This window comes from Zingiber officinale, chromosome 4B (genome assembly GCF_018446385.1).
Source record: "Zingiber officinale cultivar Zhangliang chromosome 4B, Zo_v1.1, whole genome shotgun sequence".
NCBI lineage: Eukaryota > Viridiplantae > Streptophyta > Magnoliopsida > Zingiberales > Zingiberaceae > Zingiber > Zingiber officinale.
In genome coordinates, this window is record NC_055993.1 from 105522611 (window position 1) to 105542685 (window position 20075).

Consider the following 20075-nt stretch of genomic DNA (forward strand, 5'->3'; position numbering starts at 1 on the left):
ATACAACACAATTAAAACCAACAATGTGATTAAAGACATCATGAAAACTGAAAAAAGAAAAAAAAAATGATATTTAAAAAGACTAGCATTCGATGAAAGAGCAAGGAAAAAAAAACTATCAATAAGTGATTACAAGAATGTCATTTTGAAAGTATCACTGGTAAGGGAAGAGAAATGAATGATGATCAATAGGGAATTATTATTGAGGAAGGAAAATGATGTGAAACATTGGTAAGAGAGGAGTTATGAGATCAATTTTTTGAGAGAGATTGAAAAGAGACGGTTGATTAGATCTTATCACATATAATTAATAATAATTATAAAAAAATTATGACAAATAAAATAATATAATATAATATAATATTAAAACTAAAAGTTTTCTTTAAAAAATTTGAATATTTTTTAAAATGTAAAAATTAATGTTTGAAACCTTTTAATCATGAATATACTTGAAAACAACACCGATTTTAAGAAATTAATATACAGACAATGTAGTATTTATTTTTATTTTGAAAAACAAGATAGGCTAGTATGATTAAAAATAATGGTCCAAATAAAATTGAAATCGCATATACCTTAATAGTCTTACATATCAATTCATAAATATTGAATAATCCACTTAGGAATGTTGAGTCGCCGACTACCTATGGAAAGTAAGTTAAATCGTGATTTGATAAGTCCATCAATCACATCAATTTGATTTAATCAATTTAATTAATTTTAAAATTTTAAAAACAAATCCTAATAAATCAAAATAATTTAAAATTTTTAAATAATAATAATAAAATTAAAATTAATCCAACCAAACTCCTAAATTGAGTGCGTTATTTTAGTTTAACTGATATTTTACTCACGCTACACCCAATATGTCCTATCGTGTTATGACTTTGTTAAATGTGCTCAGAAGGGGAAAAAAACAAAAGTTAAGCGGTCCGTTCGGTAAATGTGCTCAGAACTAGAATGCTGAATGCATGTTAATTGTGACAGCATTAATAATTTTCTTCCACAAATAACATAACAGCAGAATATAGCACCACAAGCTCAAACTAAGATGAGTATATTTTCTAACATAAATTGTCCACACGCAGCTATGTCATAACCAAAAGTGATTTTCCTAGCATTAAATGACATTTGCCCCTTAAAAAAGCTGTCAGGATCCCAAAGTAGCTTCAGTTTCCTGGTTCTTTCTCTCCTCTCTCTCTTTGTTTTTTTCCTTCTATCTAAACCACCATCTTTGAACTGCAGATATGGGGCTGTTTAAGAAAGGGGCATAGCGATAGATATACGGATTCACGGTGCGACCAATCCTGGCCCACACACTTTGGTGATAACCAGAAGTAGCAGGAACCTGGTACATGAGCTTCAGCAACTGCATCAACAATAGAGAGAGAGTTAGTGACAGAATGACAACAAAGAAGTCTAACTAGCCACCTTGCAATTTGAACAAATCTAGATGCTAATGCCCGTTTGGAGAAGTTCCATAAGAAGCAAAAAAAAGTGGATGAGATTTGTCAGTTCAGTTTATATAAAAGTGGAGCAAGGGCAGGCTCATAGATATCTTTTACATATGGTTGTATGTATCAAATGTGGTTTCAGACATGCCCTCAGTTTCCATATCCAAATGATACAAGAACTCTTAGAACTTGGATCCAGATATTCCCCACTTCTGTGTCAGCAGGTCCAAATATGAGTAGATCAAAATGCTGAATTACTGACCAATTGCAGGGTATTATTTTCTCATCTCTTTTTAATACATATTTATTCAAAATTCTTTAAGTGGACTTGTCTTTAATTATTTGTTGATATTGACTTAATTTAAATAATAATAAACTGAGATATGATATCAATTCTTACTACAATGTCCCTTGTTGATTTTGTAGCATTAGAAGTTACTGTACTTCAGTTTTTATAACACACACACACACACTATTTTAAAAATGTCATTCTCATCCTTAAAGCGCCCATAGGCAGACGTATCTCAACTACATTATATTTTGCAAGTGACATTTGTCTAATAGGTTTAGTTAAGGGTAGGAACTTTTATAGACTGTCAAATCAATTTTTAGTTTATCCCTAGCTTGCTTTAATGGGATTCAAGGAAAGAATGCATCATTGCTCAGCCATACCCTAATTAATTAAAAGAATGACAGGTCTGGGAATAGTTAACAAAAACAACTGATTTGTGCCAAATCTAATATGCCTATTTCATAGTCGCTTCATTAGAACACAACAGCTGATTATCATTAAACCGAAACCTTTGCTTATCTGTATCCTTTTAACCTCATTTTGTATATAGGAGACACTATAAGGAGGTATCCTAAAATGACAGCTATCAAAAGACAAATTCTTTGACCAGAAGCTCTAGTAGCGGTCTTAATAGTTTGGGTATAAGGCTCTGTTAATGCGAACTATATGTGGTTGGCTCCATGGATCTAAACACTCCATTCAACTCTATGCAAGTACAGGCTGATTTTTTTTTATTATTATAAACATAATGTTAATGTCTGAATGTTTGTGGCCAACATAACTAACCTGCCAATATATGAATGTCTGGATTATATTCCGTTGCCACCTGTATCGAGTGAAATTAGTAACTCCATTGGTAGAATTTGAAATGATTAAAACAGAAAGAAGTATAGACTAACGAGAATAAAGATAAAATTAGAAGAAAGCCCAATCCAATCTCAGCATTTGAACTTAGAATAGTCAATGTAGTTCCATTTGCTTCTACCCACACACAAGGTTCCTCCAAGTATTTCCTGTACATGAAATATGAAAGCATTACCTCAATTTTTAAGGAATTTGCTCCCTGAAAACATCAAGAAAAATAAACATGCTTTTGCATGACAGAGAAATTAGTAAAATGATGGCAAAATCAACAATACAAATCCATCTGATAAAAGCATAAACAACACTGTGTTGAAAGACATGAAATTATTGTTTGGATTTTGTAGCAAAATAAGAAATTAAAGATAAGAACTCTCAGTAAAAAATTAGCCAAAGATTGGGAAAGCTTTCAAATAATATAGCTGCAAAAGAGACCGTGGAAATGTCATCAAATCCATACTACAGTTATTAGTAACAATTCATTATCATCATCTGTGGAAATTGAAGTTATTAACTGGACTTCATTCTCATCTCAAGAATTCTGCAAACTGGGCATTTTTCTCTAACCTTAACATTAAATAGATAAGAAAATTCCTGGATATCATATTTAAACAGAATAGTTCCATTCACCTTCACAATTTCCCCAAGTGATTATTTGATTTGATGTTGTAATTGTTCTTTTCATTATTGTTGAAAGCCAACTTTTGTTTGTTCGAGTCTCTGAAGTTTGGAGCTTGTCCCTCTCACTTTACTTTGGAGTCTTGATCTTCTATTTGAACTCCATAGTTGATTTGTGTCCTCAAATATAACAAAAATCAAGATGTTTGTTCGGGATTAATTCCTTTCCCTTCAGACTTTAGAAGTTTGTTCAGTTGTAAGGAGCGATAAGTTGAAAGATGGAGAGGGATGAGACGTTGAATGGATAGATTGATGGAGATTATTCTCTCCTTTTATCTGTCTATTTAGACTGACCAATGGAAGAAGTGATTCATCCATCCATTCTTCACCTATTCAAGTAGAAGGATAAGTCTAAAGGACAGAGAACTAAATTCAAAAAAAAAATAACGTAACTTATATTCTCTCTTGTAACTCCAACTCTATTCGACATTTGAAACAAAATGAATAAGGGAACAATGAACCTGTATTTATATTTGTATTATCTAATATCTATAGCAGATTAGTTATGAGGATAGTTATTTATATTATAGATTACACACACACATATATATCCACATATATAATTATTTAATGATCTTGATTCTGGCATGTTTTTGGTTCAGGATGATAACTGGAAAGATTAGGAAGAAAATGCAATTAATGGACGATAGTGAGACTAATGGGTTTAACTTTGACCAACCCAATTAACATTGACTGGGAACACTACTATTATAGAATTGAATGCTAAAGTATGCATGCAATAACGTATTGAAAATATTTGAGGAATTTAGCAGCCATTGTAATTAAAATTGATTTCTTATTCTCAGAAATCATACACACACTCAAGTTGGCTTGCCAATTTAAAAAAAACCATGCCTCATCCCAGCCTGCATCTGGGAACTGGAAAATAAAAGGTTATTAGGTTAATTAAGAAGGCTAGAAGGTATAATAAATAGGAAAAATATTTTTTTTTAATAATCCATCATTTCTCTGTTCCACCTCATTTGGCCAGGCAAAAGATGAAGGATAAATCAATATCTTTATCCTTCAGCTAATGGTTCATCCTTAAAAATGAATCTATTGAACGTATATATAGGTCCATCCATCCACCTATCCATCCAGCCTTCAATGTCCAAACGAGTAGACCCTTAGTATTAATTTGCTTCAATACTATCATTAATGGCACCTGATAACATTATTGTATCTGACTATAAGTGGAGTTACAGCAAAAAGGTGATAACCCTCACCCGGGGGCCCCTTTCAAGACTGCCCTATGCGATCTGGAAGGGAGGTAAATCACGAGGGCTTCGCCTAGCACAATGGCCCTTTGCATGGGGTCAGGTGACCCACGATGCATTTTCACACATGCATAGAATCGACCCATGACCTATTACAGCAACACCACATGCAAGTACCAACTGTGCTACCCATGGGGGCAATTAAGGGACTATAAGTGGAGTTGATTGGATGTAGAGTGATCTATACCTCTTAATTGAAGGTGCTTCTCTAATAATTATTTGATTCATGTTCAGCTTCAACACATGCTTCTCTAATAACCATTTGAGTCATGTTTACCTTCAACACCCGCTACTACCTTATGATTATTGTTAGATATATGGAGTGTTCAATAGGTTTTTCACACAAAATGCTAGGTAGTGTAGTGTTTATATGTATGGAGATCAAACATTCAGCATGCATATATCTTACATTAATACAGAAACTGTATTAACAAGACATAAGGGGTGAGGTTGCAGTGTTGTTTATTCAGCAATAAGTTATTCTAAATAAATTTATGTTCAATAAGATGCTTATTGCTACAACATCTGGATATATTCATACTTCCACAGTATTATTATTTAATAAAGACACTGGATCTTGGTTTACTGATATATTTAAAACACTTCCATCATGCAAAATTTATATATACGTTAGCCTTCACTTCATGATTTTATTAACACCAACAAATTATAAGGGTAACATTGTTTATCTGGAACTTCAGGCCAATCCAAAACACGCTAAACTTCAGGGTGTGTAGTAAAATTAATGCATGGAAAATTGTCAAAGCAACACAACACTCAATAGCATAGCCTCTGCCAACTGCCAATGAATGATCAATGACTGTGTCAAGCCATTCTCATATGTCATTACTCATTATCACTTTCACCGCACCTTCTTTGGATTGAAATTCGCTAACTGTTGGAATGATTATAGATCAGCCCAAATTCATCAGTCCATTAAATTATGTTAATATCGGTCAGAGAATTGAATCCTCAAAAAAGTCTGCCCATGAACCAAATCGCTACCTCTAGCACACATGAATTTTGGTAGATCATTTAAGAACATAAAACTATTCTTGATTTCAATAGAATTTAAAATGTAGTCAAACTTGAATTTTGCTTACCTGTATAAAGAAGAACGTGCAAAGTTACGTCTGAGGAATTTTGCCACGAGTTCAAGTGACCAACAAAATACAGGGATGAGAGCAACTGTTCAGTAAATTAGCATCAGCAATAATCAATAATATGCCAAGATGATGTGATAGCACGGATTTAGAAGTTCAATGAGAATTTGCAGAATAACTCACATTTAAAGTGTAGTTGAGATGTAACAAGTGTAACACAATATATTAAATGGACAAAATCTTTTGCTCCAATCAAAGTCTGAAACCATGTTTGGATAGCAGGAAGATTCCATGCCCTTGGTTTCTGTAAAAAATATATATAATAAGTTAAAAAAAAAGAGAGCATATAGCATGTACCTGTAAAATGCAAACTACCATGATCCACCAAGAAAACAAACTAAATCTAGTCGCAGTTTTAAATCATGAATGACTATTAATTAAACCTTACCCCATAGAGAGTGTAGATTGAATAAACTGAGGAGCATGCAGTACCAAGCAAAGACAAACGATATGCTTTGTTTGAAAGATTTCTTGGTACAACTGGAAGCATTCCAAGCACAGCAACCACTAAAACCTGGTATAAATATGATCCATCAATTTATTGAAATCGAGAAGGATCATATAGCATGTGAGTTAAAGCATAGAAAGTCTGAAAGAATAATCACACTAAAATAGAGAAGCACAATTTTGCTTTAAAAAAAGGTGTATGCAAAAGAAGAAGAGGAGCTAGTGTTTAAGCCAAGACCTAAAGGACCCAAGACTCAAACAAATAGCCTTCAGGGCCATATGTATTTTGACATAATTAGATGGATGCTAACTTATGATAAACATGAAATCTTTGTGCATTGTTTTAAAAAGCCTCCACATAAACCACTTATGCAACTGCAAACATTATTTAGTAAAGAACCACATTGCATTTGCTTATGGATGTATAAAAATGCACACTAAATGCTTTAACAGCCATGTCCAAAATAATAAACGATTTGATCAAACAATTTTACCAAATAATGAAACAAGAAACATAATATATATGTATTATGTACTATGTACTATGTAGGTTAACATATAAGTCTACTTTTACATTAACTGTGTCCATTAATTAACGTGCAGTATTCTATGTTATGTATTTTGCATTATATGTATTATTTAGATATGATATATGTAATTTTTATCATATTGATTGCTTAGCTCAACGAATGTGAAATGTCAGATAGTAGATGTAACTCATTTTATGGAAAAAGAGAATGGAATGTTCCACCACTAATTTCGTTTCCCAATTGGCATGGTGACCTAGATCAGAAAAGACTATTTTAATGAAAACATTTGATGAAGATTTCATGTAAGATTCAGTATATTAATTTATGTATAAATTATCAGCAATGGCATTATCTTGGACAAGTATGAAATATTTGCCATCACTAGCGCCACAGGACTCAAATTAGCTGTATTTATCCAATGATAGATTGGCTTGTTTCCCAAAAATCTATTTCATTAATTTGACATTGATTCAATTAAACATCATTTTCCACTTGGAATGATATGATACTATGAAGCCTGAAATTAAATGATTAAGGAGACCCGTAAGACAACATGAAAAACCAGAAAGATGCTTACCAATTTTTGTCAATCAAATATTACAAGAAGATTAACTAATACATAAGGAGAGGAGTTACTCTATACCCAAGCATTGAGAGAAAAATGAATAGATCGTTGATCTAGCCTCAATGAGTTAGCATTCCTGCCTGTTGATGCAGCTGTTCCAGTAGTTCCACCAGTAGAACCTATGACAACAAATTGAGTTTTAACTCATAATATACATTCACACATTTACCAATAAAAAAAACAAATTGAGTTTTAAAGGTTCTTTCCCTCTCTTAAAGGATGCATTATAAGCATCTGTCAAATATATAGTCTGTGTTGGAGCATATTCCTAAGAATAAGCAATGAAAAGGTTTTTGGATTCAAACCCACCTGGATTTTGTGGCCTCACATTTCGAGCACTTGGCTGGGAGGAGTGTCTTTCTGATGCTCTTGATGACTCTGTTGTTTGTGCTGAAGGTCTCTCTGATGTTTTTGCTGACTGAGAAGAACTAGTTGAAGCCATTGCCTCCACAACAAGCTCAGGATCCTAGAAGGTTTGATAAATTATCAAAACTCATATGCATACTTGGATTGCCTTCTTTGGAATCCTTCAGCATTACTAACAACTTGAAGGAACTAAAAGCATCCAAAAGCAAGGCAATAGACACAGAACAACAAACAATACTACAGAAATTCAAAATTATTCTAAAAAATGGAGACATGTAATCATTTAAATGAAAAATGCTTCAATTTAGAAAACAAAAAAATCCATTAGTGCTTTTTGTATTGAAAAATTTAAGAGGGAAAACCATAAGATTGTAAAAAAATCTAGTATCATTAGTAAAGATATGAGGAAAATAAAAAATAATCGAACCAAGGTAATAAGTAAATATCTTAACTAGACCAGATTCTTGAAGTTACTATTGTGGAATTTTATGAGAGAAATTTGATGATTAAGCAAACAAATTAAGAATATATGTTTATAACAATATTCAACCTTACTTTAGCAAACTTAGACAACCAACTAACTTTGACAATTATATAGGTCAAGGATAGAAATCAATGAAGTAATGTATTACAACTGGCATCACTTGTGGTTAGCGGTTGACAAATTATAACAGAGATGGTGGCTGTTTGAAAGAATAGGTCAAATTAAACTCAGTCTTAAATTATCTAGCCTCATATTTACCTAATCTAATTCTTATCTCTAGTCTTAAAGAATAGGTCTTCTTGCAATGAAACAATGAGTTGTAGTTCCACTACATGAGTAATAATACAGCAATAATTTTCCTCTCAACTCCATCAAAGTAAAAAAGCAATATGAAAGAAAGTGTAAACCTAAAAACTTGCTCAAAGACACGCATGCATCTAAATTAGCTTTGGGAGGCCAACAAAAGGGAGCAATTAATGCAAGCACCAAGTGAATGATGTATGACTGTTCTGCGTCATTCTTTACTTCCAAATGTCTAGGTGTGTCAAAAATGGAAGGGCACTAAATATTAAAAGGTACCATTTATTTAGATACTGGTTTATGGCAGTTTGAATCAAATCAAGTGAATTCTGTCACAATATGGTAGGTAGGCTGACAATTATAGTATCTCTCTTATCCAAAATCTCTGATCTCCAAAAAGCATCAACAATGCATCATGAGAGATGAGTCAACAAGGTATTCTATTTGAATAGAAAGCAGATATGTAATTATTATAAAGACCTAAATGCATGATACTTCTGGAATTTAAGGTCTAGACAAGGTTAAAGTCCCAGCCATCCCTTTGCATAACAAAGAGTCTATTTTCGTGATTTGAACCATAATTCACCAATCATAATAATGGAGCAACCATTTATAGCTCCAACCCACATTCTTGCTCTGAGATATTGCACAAAAAAGAAATTCCAATACAATCAATGAACAATTTCATATTCCTAAGCTGAAGCTCAACTTCAGATAGAGGTTCCTCCTAGATAGGTAAAAAAGCATCGCATTAACAGAAAAGAACTTGATATCCAATAGAATATGTTCAAAATCATTTTAAAAGTTAAACAGATTTATACATTCAATTCAACAAACATCAAGAAGAAAAAACATGTGAAGCACTACGTAACTGAAGGTTTCTGAGAATAATTATGGTGATTAAATATATAATTAGAGGTGAAAGGAGTTTTATGAGAAGCAAATTGATTTTTTTTTCTTCTGAAAATTCTATACGCAATGCATTTAAAAATAGCATTAAAGGAAAGATATTGGAGGGTAAAAGTGTACTATTCATCTCATAATAACCATTAGAACTTCAACGGGTTTTTTTTCATTCTGAGGATGTGGCTCATAGTCTAGCTGAACTCATCAGTCTAACATCTTAAGCACCACCTCTCGTCCTCTCCCCAGCAGTTCAATTGGATAAGCCAGTGCAACTCTTCCATAACTCATAATTGGCCTTCATTTTGGAAAAAGATAACTAAGCCTTTTTTAATTTAGGGAGATTGAATACACCCAATGAAGCTCTACTTGTCGTAGGGATATTGTATGACAAAATTAATTTCATTTTGACATATTTGTTCCAAGGGGGAAATTAAAAAATCACGGTATCAACAGAACCTACATTATAAAGATACAGGGCATTGGAAATCAGAGACTTTGGTTGAATCAGTCTCAAAAGCGGCATTATCAACCCAAAGTCTAGAACAAAGAGTAAGGAAATCACGAATAGTCTCCGTCCCAATCTAAGCGCACTTTTTTGAAAGGGAAATCTACACTGGATGGATATATGAGGCATATAAGGTGCTTGACATAAGTTCTGAGAAAGAAGAAGATGGAAAAATGATAAAATGGACAAGAAAAGACTTCTGATAGTTTTGAAAGGGAATTCTCATACAGAATTATAGAGGCTAGCTTAAATGCCATTTAATTTATTTTAATATTTTTTCTCTGCTATTGAAGAATAGAGAAATTGTGGTCAATAAACATATTGGATAAAGTTAATTCAAGAATGAGAAAGCAATCTTCGGTTGAACCATTTTCTCAAGAAATTTGGCTTAGTAACTTGTTCGGTTGAACCATTAGGTTACAATATTTAAGATAAGTTTATAGTAGTCTACTAACGTAAGCTTATAAATACCCTCCCTCCAGTGGCCCACAGTGTATATAATGTGAGATTAATCTAAAGAGTAATACATGCACTTTGCTCTGTCTACAAAACTGGCAATGAATCATCACTTCTTATCCAAATATAACACAAATCTTCCACCATCTTTGCTGTCTCATTTGATGGGGAACCAAAACTTTGTCAAGAGACGAAATTGGTATATGCACAAGGGCAAAGGAAGGCAACTAGAAACAGATGGAACTCATGATGTTTAAAAACAAGTTAGTATTTGAACGAAACAGTCTCAATAGAATTGCGCTTGAAATTTTTTGTTGCAGTCGCCTTGAACCATCTTTTTAGTGATGACACCAGATAAGTGCTCTAGTGATTTCCTACCTCTTGAAATGAATTTCAGCTGCAAACTTTACCCGAGAAAAATAATCTAAATGTTCACCAAAACCACATCAAAATTAAAACGCAAAGTTCAATCAAAATAAAGTAAAGATACAACAAAATCATGCTCATATACGAAATTTTGTCTGGACAACCAAAAACAATGAGATGACATTACAAAGGACCAAATTTGGGCAAAAATCGAGAAATCATAAAAGAGACCATATGTCAATATCGAACGCGAACAAGTTGAAGCGCATAGTTTGCACAAAGAAAACAAAACAGTAAAGAATTCAAACACTAATATGTCAACTCCATAATCCATTTCTCCGAGCATTCAAACCAATCAGATCATAAAAAGAACCAAACTACAGCACACGTTAGACATCAGGAGCCGAGAATTATGAGGCGACGACGGGCCAAAGACTAAGGGGGAAAAAAAAGGGAAACAGTAAGGGAGCAAGAGCTAGGTGAAACGCACGATGAAACGCTGATAGAACTTGCGCTTGAAGTGGTCAACGACGTCGGATCGAGAGGCCATGTGAGGCGGAATCAAGATATTGGACCAGTACTCCGCCCATCGGGGATCCCCCTCGTAGTCGTACGACGACGCCGCGATCCTCTTCAGCCGCTGCGGATCTTGCTCCTCTCCCATAGTAGCCCACCTGCCAGCAGATCCGAGCCCTCTTCTTCGTCGCCCTCTTGTCCGCGAGGGAGGACTTCGCGGAGGGCGATAAGCGAGCGGACGGATGATCGATAAAGCGATCGAGCATGCGCTGTGAGCTTTACCTTTTGTAGCGATGGTCGGCCAATCTAACGAGAGAGCGGCGAGATCAGATCAGATCAGATCAGATGCTGCATCCCTAATCAGTCCGGTCCGGTCCAACCAAGCACGGCTTTTAAAGGCAGGAATGGTTGCCATGAAAATATTCTTCAAATTTGGAAAATCTTATCACTAATATCACCTTCTTTATATTAAAATCATTCAAAGGACACCTCCTTTTTATTTTTTTAATCAAAACTTATCCTAACCCGCAAACCGATAAAATTAGAGGATTGTCTTATGTGTACTGTTGGACTAATTTTGACTTTTTGATGGATCGATTATGATTTTGTACCGCTAATTTTAACCTTAAATTTTAAATTGCATGGATGGACTGACTTATTCAATAAGATTTAAATCATAACTATTATAATGCTAATATTTATGTTATAGCAGATAGTTATTACAACTAAACTTATTTTATTTAATAACATTTATATTATAATAATTAAGAAATAATAATAATTGTTATAATTATAATTATGAAATTATATATGTTATAACTATAATAATAATTATAAAATATGTAGTTGCTATAATACATGTTTACGAAAATTATTTTTCTTTTAAATGAGAATGCAACAAAATGATATTGGATTCTTAGGTTGTTTGTTATGAGCGCTTTTCGATTTATCTTGGTGACGGATGGAAAATTTTTATAGGGTCAGATCAGTCACCCCAGACTCGACGTTACCTAACCTGGTTTTTTTTTTTCCCGGGGCTATGGTGCAGTGGTAGTGTATCTAGATTGTCACCCAGATACCCGCGATTCGAGCCTAGCTATAACGAATTTATAGGAATTTTTCCTTTAAATGGGGCATGCAACTAAAGGATGCTGAGCTCGGCTGCCCACTACGAGCGCTTCTCGATTTATCCTAGTGGCCGATGGAAACTTCTGTAGGGTCGGACTGGTCATCTTAGGCTCGACGTTACCCAACCTGATTAATCATTTTTTTGTGACCTCGGGGCTATGGTGCAGCGACAGGGCATCCAGATTGTCATCTAGACACCCACAGTTCGAGCCCCAGCTATGACAAATTTACAGGAACTTTTCCTCTAAATGGGGCACGCAACTACAGGATGCTAGGCTCCTGGGTTACCCACTCTTTTCGATTTACTTTAATGGTCGATGAAAACTTTCATAAAATTGATCATCCCAGACTCAACGTTAACCAATCTGATTAATCTTTTTTTTCTTATAATACATGCTTACATGTTTATACAATTGACTGATCACTTTATGATTTAATGCACTGTGCACATCACATCACAAGAGATAATAATGTGCTATTTTAAGAGGAATTGATGGGGTGTGATGTTTTTTTAATTTAAAAAAAAATAGGCAACAAGAGGCTCTTTTATTTTTTACCTGATGTACACTTGCTTTTCGTTCACAGTCTGTACTGTAGATGATATTTGTCCATTATAACATAAAAAAAATGCATTTAAGCCAAAAATATTTTTCAATGTAGATCTTGTTCTCATCCTCAATGATATCTTTATTTTTAAAAAAATCATAAAGTTTTAAGTTAAGAAATGAAAATAAAATAGATTAATTTTTTAAGGCTAAGAATATTTGCATATGTAAGAGAAAATTCAAAAAATGGGAGTTATTTTGGGAACCTTGAAATCATTTTGGAGGAGTTGCTAGTTCGGCGAGAGACACTTCGAGTTCTTCGTGTGGGGTGATATTCTATTTTGGGCATTTTCAAAAAGGAACAATGCTGTCTAAGATATTTACCAATTTTAAAGGGAAGATTTAGCTCGAAGGTTTATCCTTTTTTTATAATATAAATTATAAAGAATCCTTACATTATAAAAAAAATATCAAAATTTTTATTATAAATATCTTCTCATAATTCATTCTCTCAATCTCCTCTATCCAACAACCAACCTTCACAACCGAAAATCCACCGTAAAACCTGATATTGTCCTATCCTTTTCATTCCATACTCTGGTTAGTTTTCTACTTAATTATATTACTATATCTTACTATTTTATTAAAAATCTTCTTTCTTTACTAGCTAATTTTGATGAAGCTTAAAATGAATTTACGTTAATATCTTTTTTTCTATTCGCACTAAAAATAATTCCAAAATTTATTAGTAATTTCACAAACGAAACAATCAGTGATCTAGAATTCGAGGCTCAGCTGCGACATATTATTATTAATTTTTCTCATCATTAATTTTCTCTGATTGTTTTATATAAAAAAATATAATTCTTTAATCTCACATCTTAAAATTGACAATCTTATGATCAAAAAAATTTCTATAAATATTTTAGGCCTATAATGTTAAAAAATATACTTTTTTTAGTTGTTTTTACTAAAATAAGTATAATATTAAATTAAATTAATTTTTTTCATAAGGATTGCTGGGATTCTTTAGCGTTACTGGGATTCTTTAGCGTTACTGGGATTCTCTAGCATCATCCTTACTATAGGTCTGACGAATCTTACCCAAATAATTAATTCTTAATTCTAAACGTAAGGGTGACACTCAAAAATCCAAATAATTCAGATTTTCAAAGACCCAAATAATTCAGATCGACACTCGAAAATCCAAATTCAATGTGGTTTTAATGTATTATATCACTAGTTTAATTTATTTCTGTATTTACATCTTACAAACATAAAATAAAAACAAAATTTAAAAAAAAAAATCCATGCTGTTTCCGTTCTCTAGAAAATTTGCGGCTTTTTTTTTTACAAAGATTATATAAAACCAAATTTCATGTGATTATGCAACACAGATTTGGCTCTTAAATTTGGATTTTATTCAAAGCTTCAAAGCTGTCACATTGGGGAAGTAATTACACAAGAATTTAACAGATGTATAGAAAATGACTGGGGGAGAAAATATAGTGAGATCATTTTCACTATCTGAATCGCATTATTGTGGAAGTAATTACATCAAGAATTTAACAGATGTATAGAAAATGACTGGGGGAAAAAATGTGTACCGTTCGATTCACCTCGATTGGTTTTACCTTGTTCGAGTATGCTCGCTGTAGTCTTATTCTTCTTCTTCGCTGCCAAATCCCATTCTCTGAAACATTCTGATTTCTTCAGATTTTGGTGAATCAAAGCTTTCACTGTGGCCTGGTGGCACACCATTGTTTATGTCTAGATCAGTCAAGTTATCGAGAGCTCTCACCACCTGAACAAACCATGAGCAATGATCAAGTCTTCAGCGAAAGATAAGACAGAAGAATGAGAAAACAATCAACTTTTTTCGACCTTTCGATATAAGCAAAAAGAATAGGAAAGACACTATTTAACTTCGAAGATTAACTGAATGAAGTAGATCACTTGGCTGTAGAATGTAGTGCTTGGATTTTACCTGACTCATCCGAGGCCTCATGGTAGAAGAATGCCGAATGCAAGCAGCTGCTACCTCAATGATCTGAAGCATCTCGTCGTAGTCATAGTTCCCGCTGAGCCTTGGATCTGGTAGGCGTCTAAAATCTCCATTTTCAAGAGCTTGGATGAGCAACGGTCGAGCCTATAATGAGATAGCAGTCACAATTTCCATCTCTTAATAAATTTCTAATGAATCTTTTCAAATCACAGCTAGCATTTCAGCAACGCGATTCTTAAGCTTAAAAACAGGAAAAATATTATTGCACAAGTTCGTATGTCCAAAGAATGTTCAACCAAATAATCCCACTTCACGATAAGGGTGGGTGAGTCTTGTCGTGATCATAAAGTTGTGCCTGGCGTTCATGATTACTGTTTGATTACAGTGACATTAACTATTCATCCAATGTAGTACATGATCGTTTGATGATTCGCGCATCTCTGGGCTTATTTTAGATACATCTCTTTGAAAAACACGATCACAAAACCTTCATCTAATGGTTCCTTAAGCCCAGTACTCTAAACCAATAACTTTTCATGCTTATAAACCTTTCTAAACCAAGAGATCTCAGAATTTTGTCAATATGATAACTAGTGAGATTTGAAGAGGAGAATCACAACCCACAAAGCAAATACACGAGCTGAGTATCAAAGCTTTGAGATTTACTCAGATAATACATATCAATCGAACTGCGTTTAGCACAAAGGCTAGGGAAGGAAATTGAGGATAAAAGTCTTTTCAACCAAAACAAGTAGAATCTGAATGTGTTCTGCAAAAGACCGCGGATGAAACTTGAAAGTCCTGATCCAATGCTTACTTGGGTTACTGGACCTAGATTCGCTACTGCTTCGGCGAAGTTGGCAGGGAAACTCTTGGTTATTCTGTTCTAGAAATATTAGGTAAATATGGAATATACAGCTAGGGCCACTAACATATAAACTCACTGCTTTTCACATGTGCTTAGTGAACGATCCGAGCTAATCAAAGGAACAAGGACAATGACATAATGAAAAGGCAAGCTCAATGAGATGCACAGAATGCGAAGAAATAGAAGAGCTACTGGAAGCCTAGAACGGAGGAAGGATTTTCAGAAGGCAATGGGAGTTTCCACCTAATTTTTTCAGCATGTAAAGTACAAAGGAAAAAGAAAGGGAAATGTGACATAATCTACTACTTATGAGCAAGTTTACGGAATCCTACCTCATACAGCTCGACAATCAATTCTTTTACCATCATCTAGATCACAACCTATAACTTTACGCAAACAAACTGACTCAAAAAGGACGTATTTTTATTGCAATAAACACATTATGTTTATCTCCTTAATTCAACATGCAATGCAGTTAATGACACTAGAGAAATCAGTCCAGATTGCTGTTAGAGAGCCTACCCATTCAGCAAGACACTCGTCTCCCAAAGGTTGAGACAAATCAACAGGCTTCCGTCCTGTAATAAGTTCCAAAAGAACCACCCCAAATGAATATACATCAGACTTAGCAGTTAACTTTCCACTAGTTGCATACTCCGGAGCCAAGTATCTGCAAAGGCAATGTATAGTAAGTTTTACAAACGATAGCCAGCCTCATTGAATAATATCAAAATTTCATGTTGTCTTCTACCCAAAAGTTCCCATTACACGTGTGGACACGTGTGAGTTTCCATCCATGGCTGACCTTGCAAGCCCGAAATCAGAAACCTAATATATCAGAATAAATCAGTTGCAATTCAAAGTTTTGGCAGTTTCAGTGCACCAAACAAGATGTATGGCAACCTTAGCCTCAAAGTTGTAATCTAATAAAATGTTTGAGGACTTGATATCTCTGTGAATTATCCGAGGATTACCTGATACAAGAAATAAAATTGACAAAAATTTCTGATTTAGTGTATGATTTATTTCAAGTCAACAAAGCCGAGTGGAACAAGAAAGAAAATAGAAATTACAATCCTCATGAAGGTATGCTATTCCACGAGCTGTCCCAACAGCGACCTTAACCCTCTTGGTCCATTGCATTACTGCTCTTCCTTTTCCTGCAAAAGCAATGCCAGATAGGATAGGAATACATGCATCACTAAATACAATTTGATGGTAGACTTTGAAGACCTGTGTGAATTAACTTGGTCCCGAGAAAAAAAAAGAATAAAAATCATTACTCACCATGGAGATGGTAATAAAGAGTTCTATTGGGCACATAATCATAGACGAGCAATCTCTGATTCTCTGATACACAGTATCCTACAAGAGAAACCAAATGGCGATGGTGTGCACGACTGATAGTTCCAACTTCAGCTCTGAAATGGCGCTCTCCTTGTGCCCCACTAACTTTAAGCTTCTTCACAGCCACTTCTCTTCCATCCATTAAGTATCCTTTATATACACAACCAGATCCACCTTCACCTAAAAGGTTCTGAGGTGAGAAGTTATCCGTAATCATTGATAGCTCGTCCAATGTAAACCATAATTTTGTATGTCCTAACCCCGACTCGGATTGTGAGAAAGGGATTCCAGAACTTCCTTCAGAGCCATGCCTTACAGGAGGATATGGTGGAGATCTTGCATGAGGGTATATCTCTAAAGAGAGAAGACAAAGTTAGGTTACTAGATTTAGGAGTTGAGAGAATCTAATTTTATATTTGCAAATAACACATCTTTACTTAAGCTTGCTGATTCATGAATCGATAAGATATGGGAAATATACCTTACCTGATATAAGTGTAGACACTGATGGTGCCACAGCGATATCTCCGCCGTGACTAATAGGTTGGAGTGGCTTCTTACGCTTTTTCACAAGCCACACAGTCGCTCCGACAAAACTAAGCATTACAATACCTGCAACAACAGCGAATGTAGCAACAGTTGCAGTAGTACCCATTGTGGAGCCATTGTTCAAAGGTGGGGGAGACACTTTGTGTCTAGGTGGAGGATGAGGCTGTGATGGTGGGCTTCGAACATGCGGGGGAGGATTGGTATTATATGGAACAGGAGGAGGTGGTGGTGAAGAACTAGGAGGAGGAGGAGGTGGTGGTGGAACAAGGGATGGCGGTGGTGGCGACCGGTAATAGATTGGTGTGATAGGAGGAAAAAAAGCTGGTGGAGCTGGCAAAGGCTGCAGTGTTGGCGGAACAGCAATTGCTGGTGGAAGAGGTGTTGGCACAGAGGGACATGGTGGTGAAGAATGGCCTTCAAGTGGAGCACTCGGTAGTTGAGAAGCTGGTGGGGATGAAGCTGGAGACGGTGGTGAGAGGGGAGGGGATGAAGGTGGATCCGCTCTGGAAGAAGGAGCCGGCAAAGGGGGGCTGTGATACCCACTTCGAAGAGATGGTGGTGATGAGAGGGCATCTCGTGGCGGCGGTGGCGGCGATGTGTAGTAGAAAAATTCCATCTTTTGCTTCCACTGGATAGCCCTCGCAGCCACCAGTCTCCTTCAAGAAAGCTCGCAAGATCACCTGCATCACAGAGCCACCATTTCCCAGGGCTTCAATCGCCGAGAACTCTCCAAATCCAAGATAGAATTCCTTCACATCTCCACGAACCACAATCGATGAACTGCTACACCAATGCAGTCCTCCAAACCAATTGAAAAGACACAGATTTTAGAGGACTGTCAAATGATTCCACTAATTATGAGCACTTAAAATTCCTGTCCTTTCAGAAACCTGATTTCCGCCCTAAAAAGTGAACGCCCATTGGCACAACCTACAACCCGGAAGAAAAATCCGACCATTTCTGGACGATACCAGATTAATGGGACAGATTATCCCACAAAGATTCAAGCTTTTGCCCTAGAAACTCATCAAGATTCAACCTTCAACGAAAGACGTATCTCCAAGCACGGAGGCGTACCAGATTACGGATCAGCCCAGAGCTCAATCTCACAATGCGAGAACACTGCCGCTGCAAGGCCGCAGCCTGGCGGAAGAAGAATAAGCCGCAGCGGAAGAACAGGAACGAGAAATACTGGAGACGAGTACCCTAATAACCTTTCCGACCCGTCCTGGCAACGCTGAATCGGAAGGTGGAGAACGTGAGGAGGACGACTTGGCGTAATTTCAATACATGAGCTTGGATTTGGGGGTGAAGAACTGGGAGACGCAGATTGTACTGGCAGTGGTAGTTCCCGAAGCCGCATTATGAGCTACTTCTAGCTGTAAACCAAGACGAAGCATTTTATATGCGTAGACAATTTCTTTTCCTTTCCATTTTTAATATTTTTCCACAATTTTTTTTAATAATTCCGGACTTCATCTGAGTTCGCGTAAATTAAAAATATAATTTATACGCATTTAAAAATCCACGTCTAAAATATTTATTTATTTAAAATTTAAAGGCAGATCTTTTATTGCTTTTGCGCGTTAGATAGACAACAACCTTCAAAATATTCGTTATTCAAATTCTAATGTCTTTAATCTCTTTAAAACTTTTAAAGAAAAATGATATCAATCCCAATCTAATATTATGGATGATAAAATATTGATAAATAAATCAAAAAAATATTTTATCTAGAACAATCATCTTTTATAGTCATTCGGATCACTTGGTCCTCTCTTTGTTTTTTTTAAGATGATATAGTTCAGATGTCGTTAACTTTATGTTCGTAGCTTAAATTTTGATAAAGAATGTCACACTGAATATATTTAAATTTAAAATAACATAAATTTGTGAAAAAAAAATACAAATTCAATTAAAACTTTCAAATTTTGACGAAAACAATTAAAAACATCTCCTTAATATTTATAAAATGCTTTTATATCTCTAAGTTTAAAATAGCACTAGTTTATAGTTATAATTAACAGCATCCGAAATATGTAAAAGTAGATGATCTTCTACTTTTATAACACTCAAAATTATTTTGATCATCAAAATTATCCCATGAAATTCAAACTTTAATCCTCTTATTTATCCCTCATGCTTTTCTAAATTTTTTATATATAATTTTGGTATTCAATTCTTACATTCCAACTAATTTTGACGATAACAAATCCCATTCTATAAAAATTTATCATTAATAATTAGAATAAATCAAAAAGCACAAATTAATCTTGACGATTAATCTAACATCACAAATGATATATAATTTTATTTTAGAACAATCATTTTTTATAGTCGTTCGGATCACTTAGTCTCCTCTTTGTTCCTTTCAAAATGACATAATTCGGATACAGTTAGATTTATG

At 34.7% G+C, this 20075-nt stretch overlaps 2 protein-coding genes across 2 annotated transcripts; both read right to left on the reverse strand.

Moving 5' to 3' along the window:
• Positions 1-968: 968 nt before the first annotated feature.
• Positions 969-11561, reverse strand: LOC121975894. Its single transcript, XM_042527820.1, has 9 exons — positions 11201-11561; positions 7637-7793; positions 7346-7446; positions 6114-6239; positions 5849-5969; positions 5666-5750; positions 2646-2759; positions 2533-2572; positions 969-1369 (listed from the first exon to the last, which is right to left on the reverse strand). The coding sequence occupies exons 1-9, from the start codon at positions 11372-11374 to the stop codon at positions 1217-1219; spliced, it is 1071 nt and encodes a 356-aa protein (XP_042383754.1). The 5' UTR covers positions 11375-11561; the 3' UTR covers positions 969-1216.
• Positions 11562-14297: 2736 nt separating this feature from the next.
• On the reverse strand, positions 14298-19035 carry LOC121975893 (proline-rich receptor-like protein kinase PERK9). The gene is made up of 8 exons (XM_042527819.1): positions 17606-19035; positions 17060-17473; positions 16846-16932; positions 16676-16746; positions 16524-16600; positions 16295-16442; positions 14887-15048; positions 14298-14703 (listed from the first exon to the last, which is right to left on the reverse strand). The coding sequence occupies exons 1-8, from the start codon at positions 18282-18284 to the stop codon at positions 14560-14562; spliced, it is 1782 nt and encodes a 593-aa protein (XP_042383753.1). The 5' UTR covers positions 18285-19035; the 3' UTR covers positions 14298-14559.
• Positions 19036-20075: the final 1040 nt, after the last annotated feature.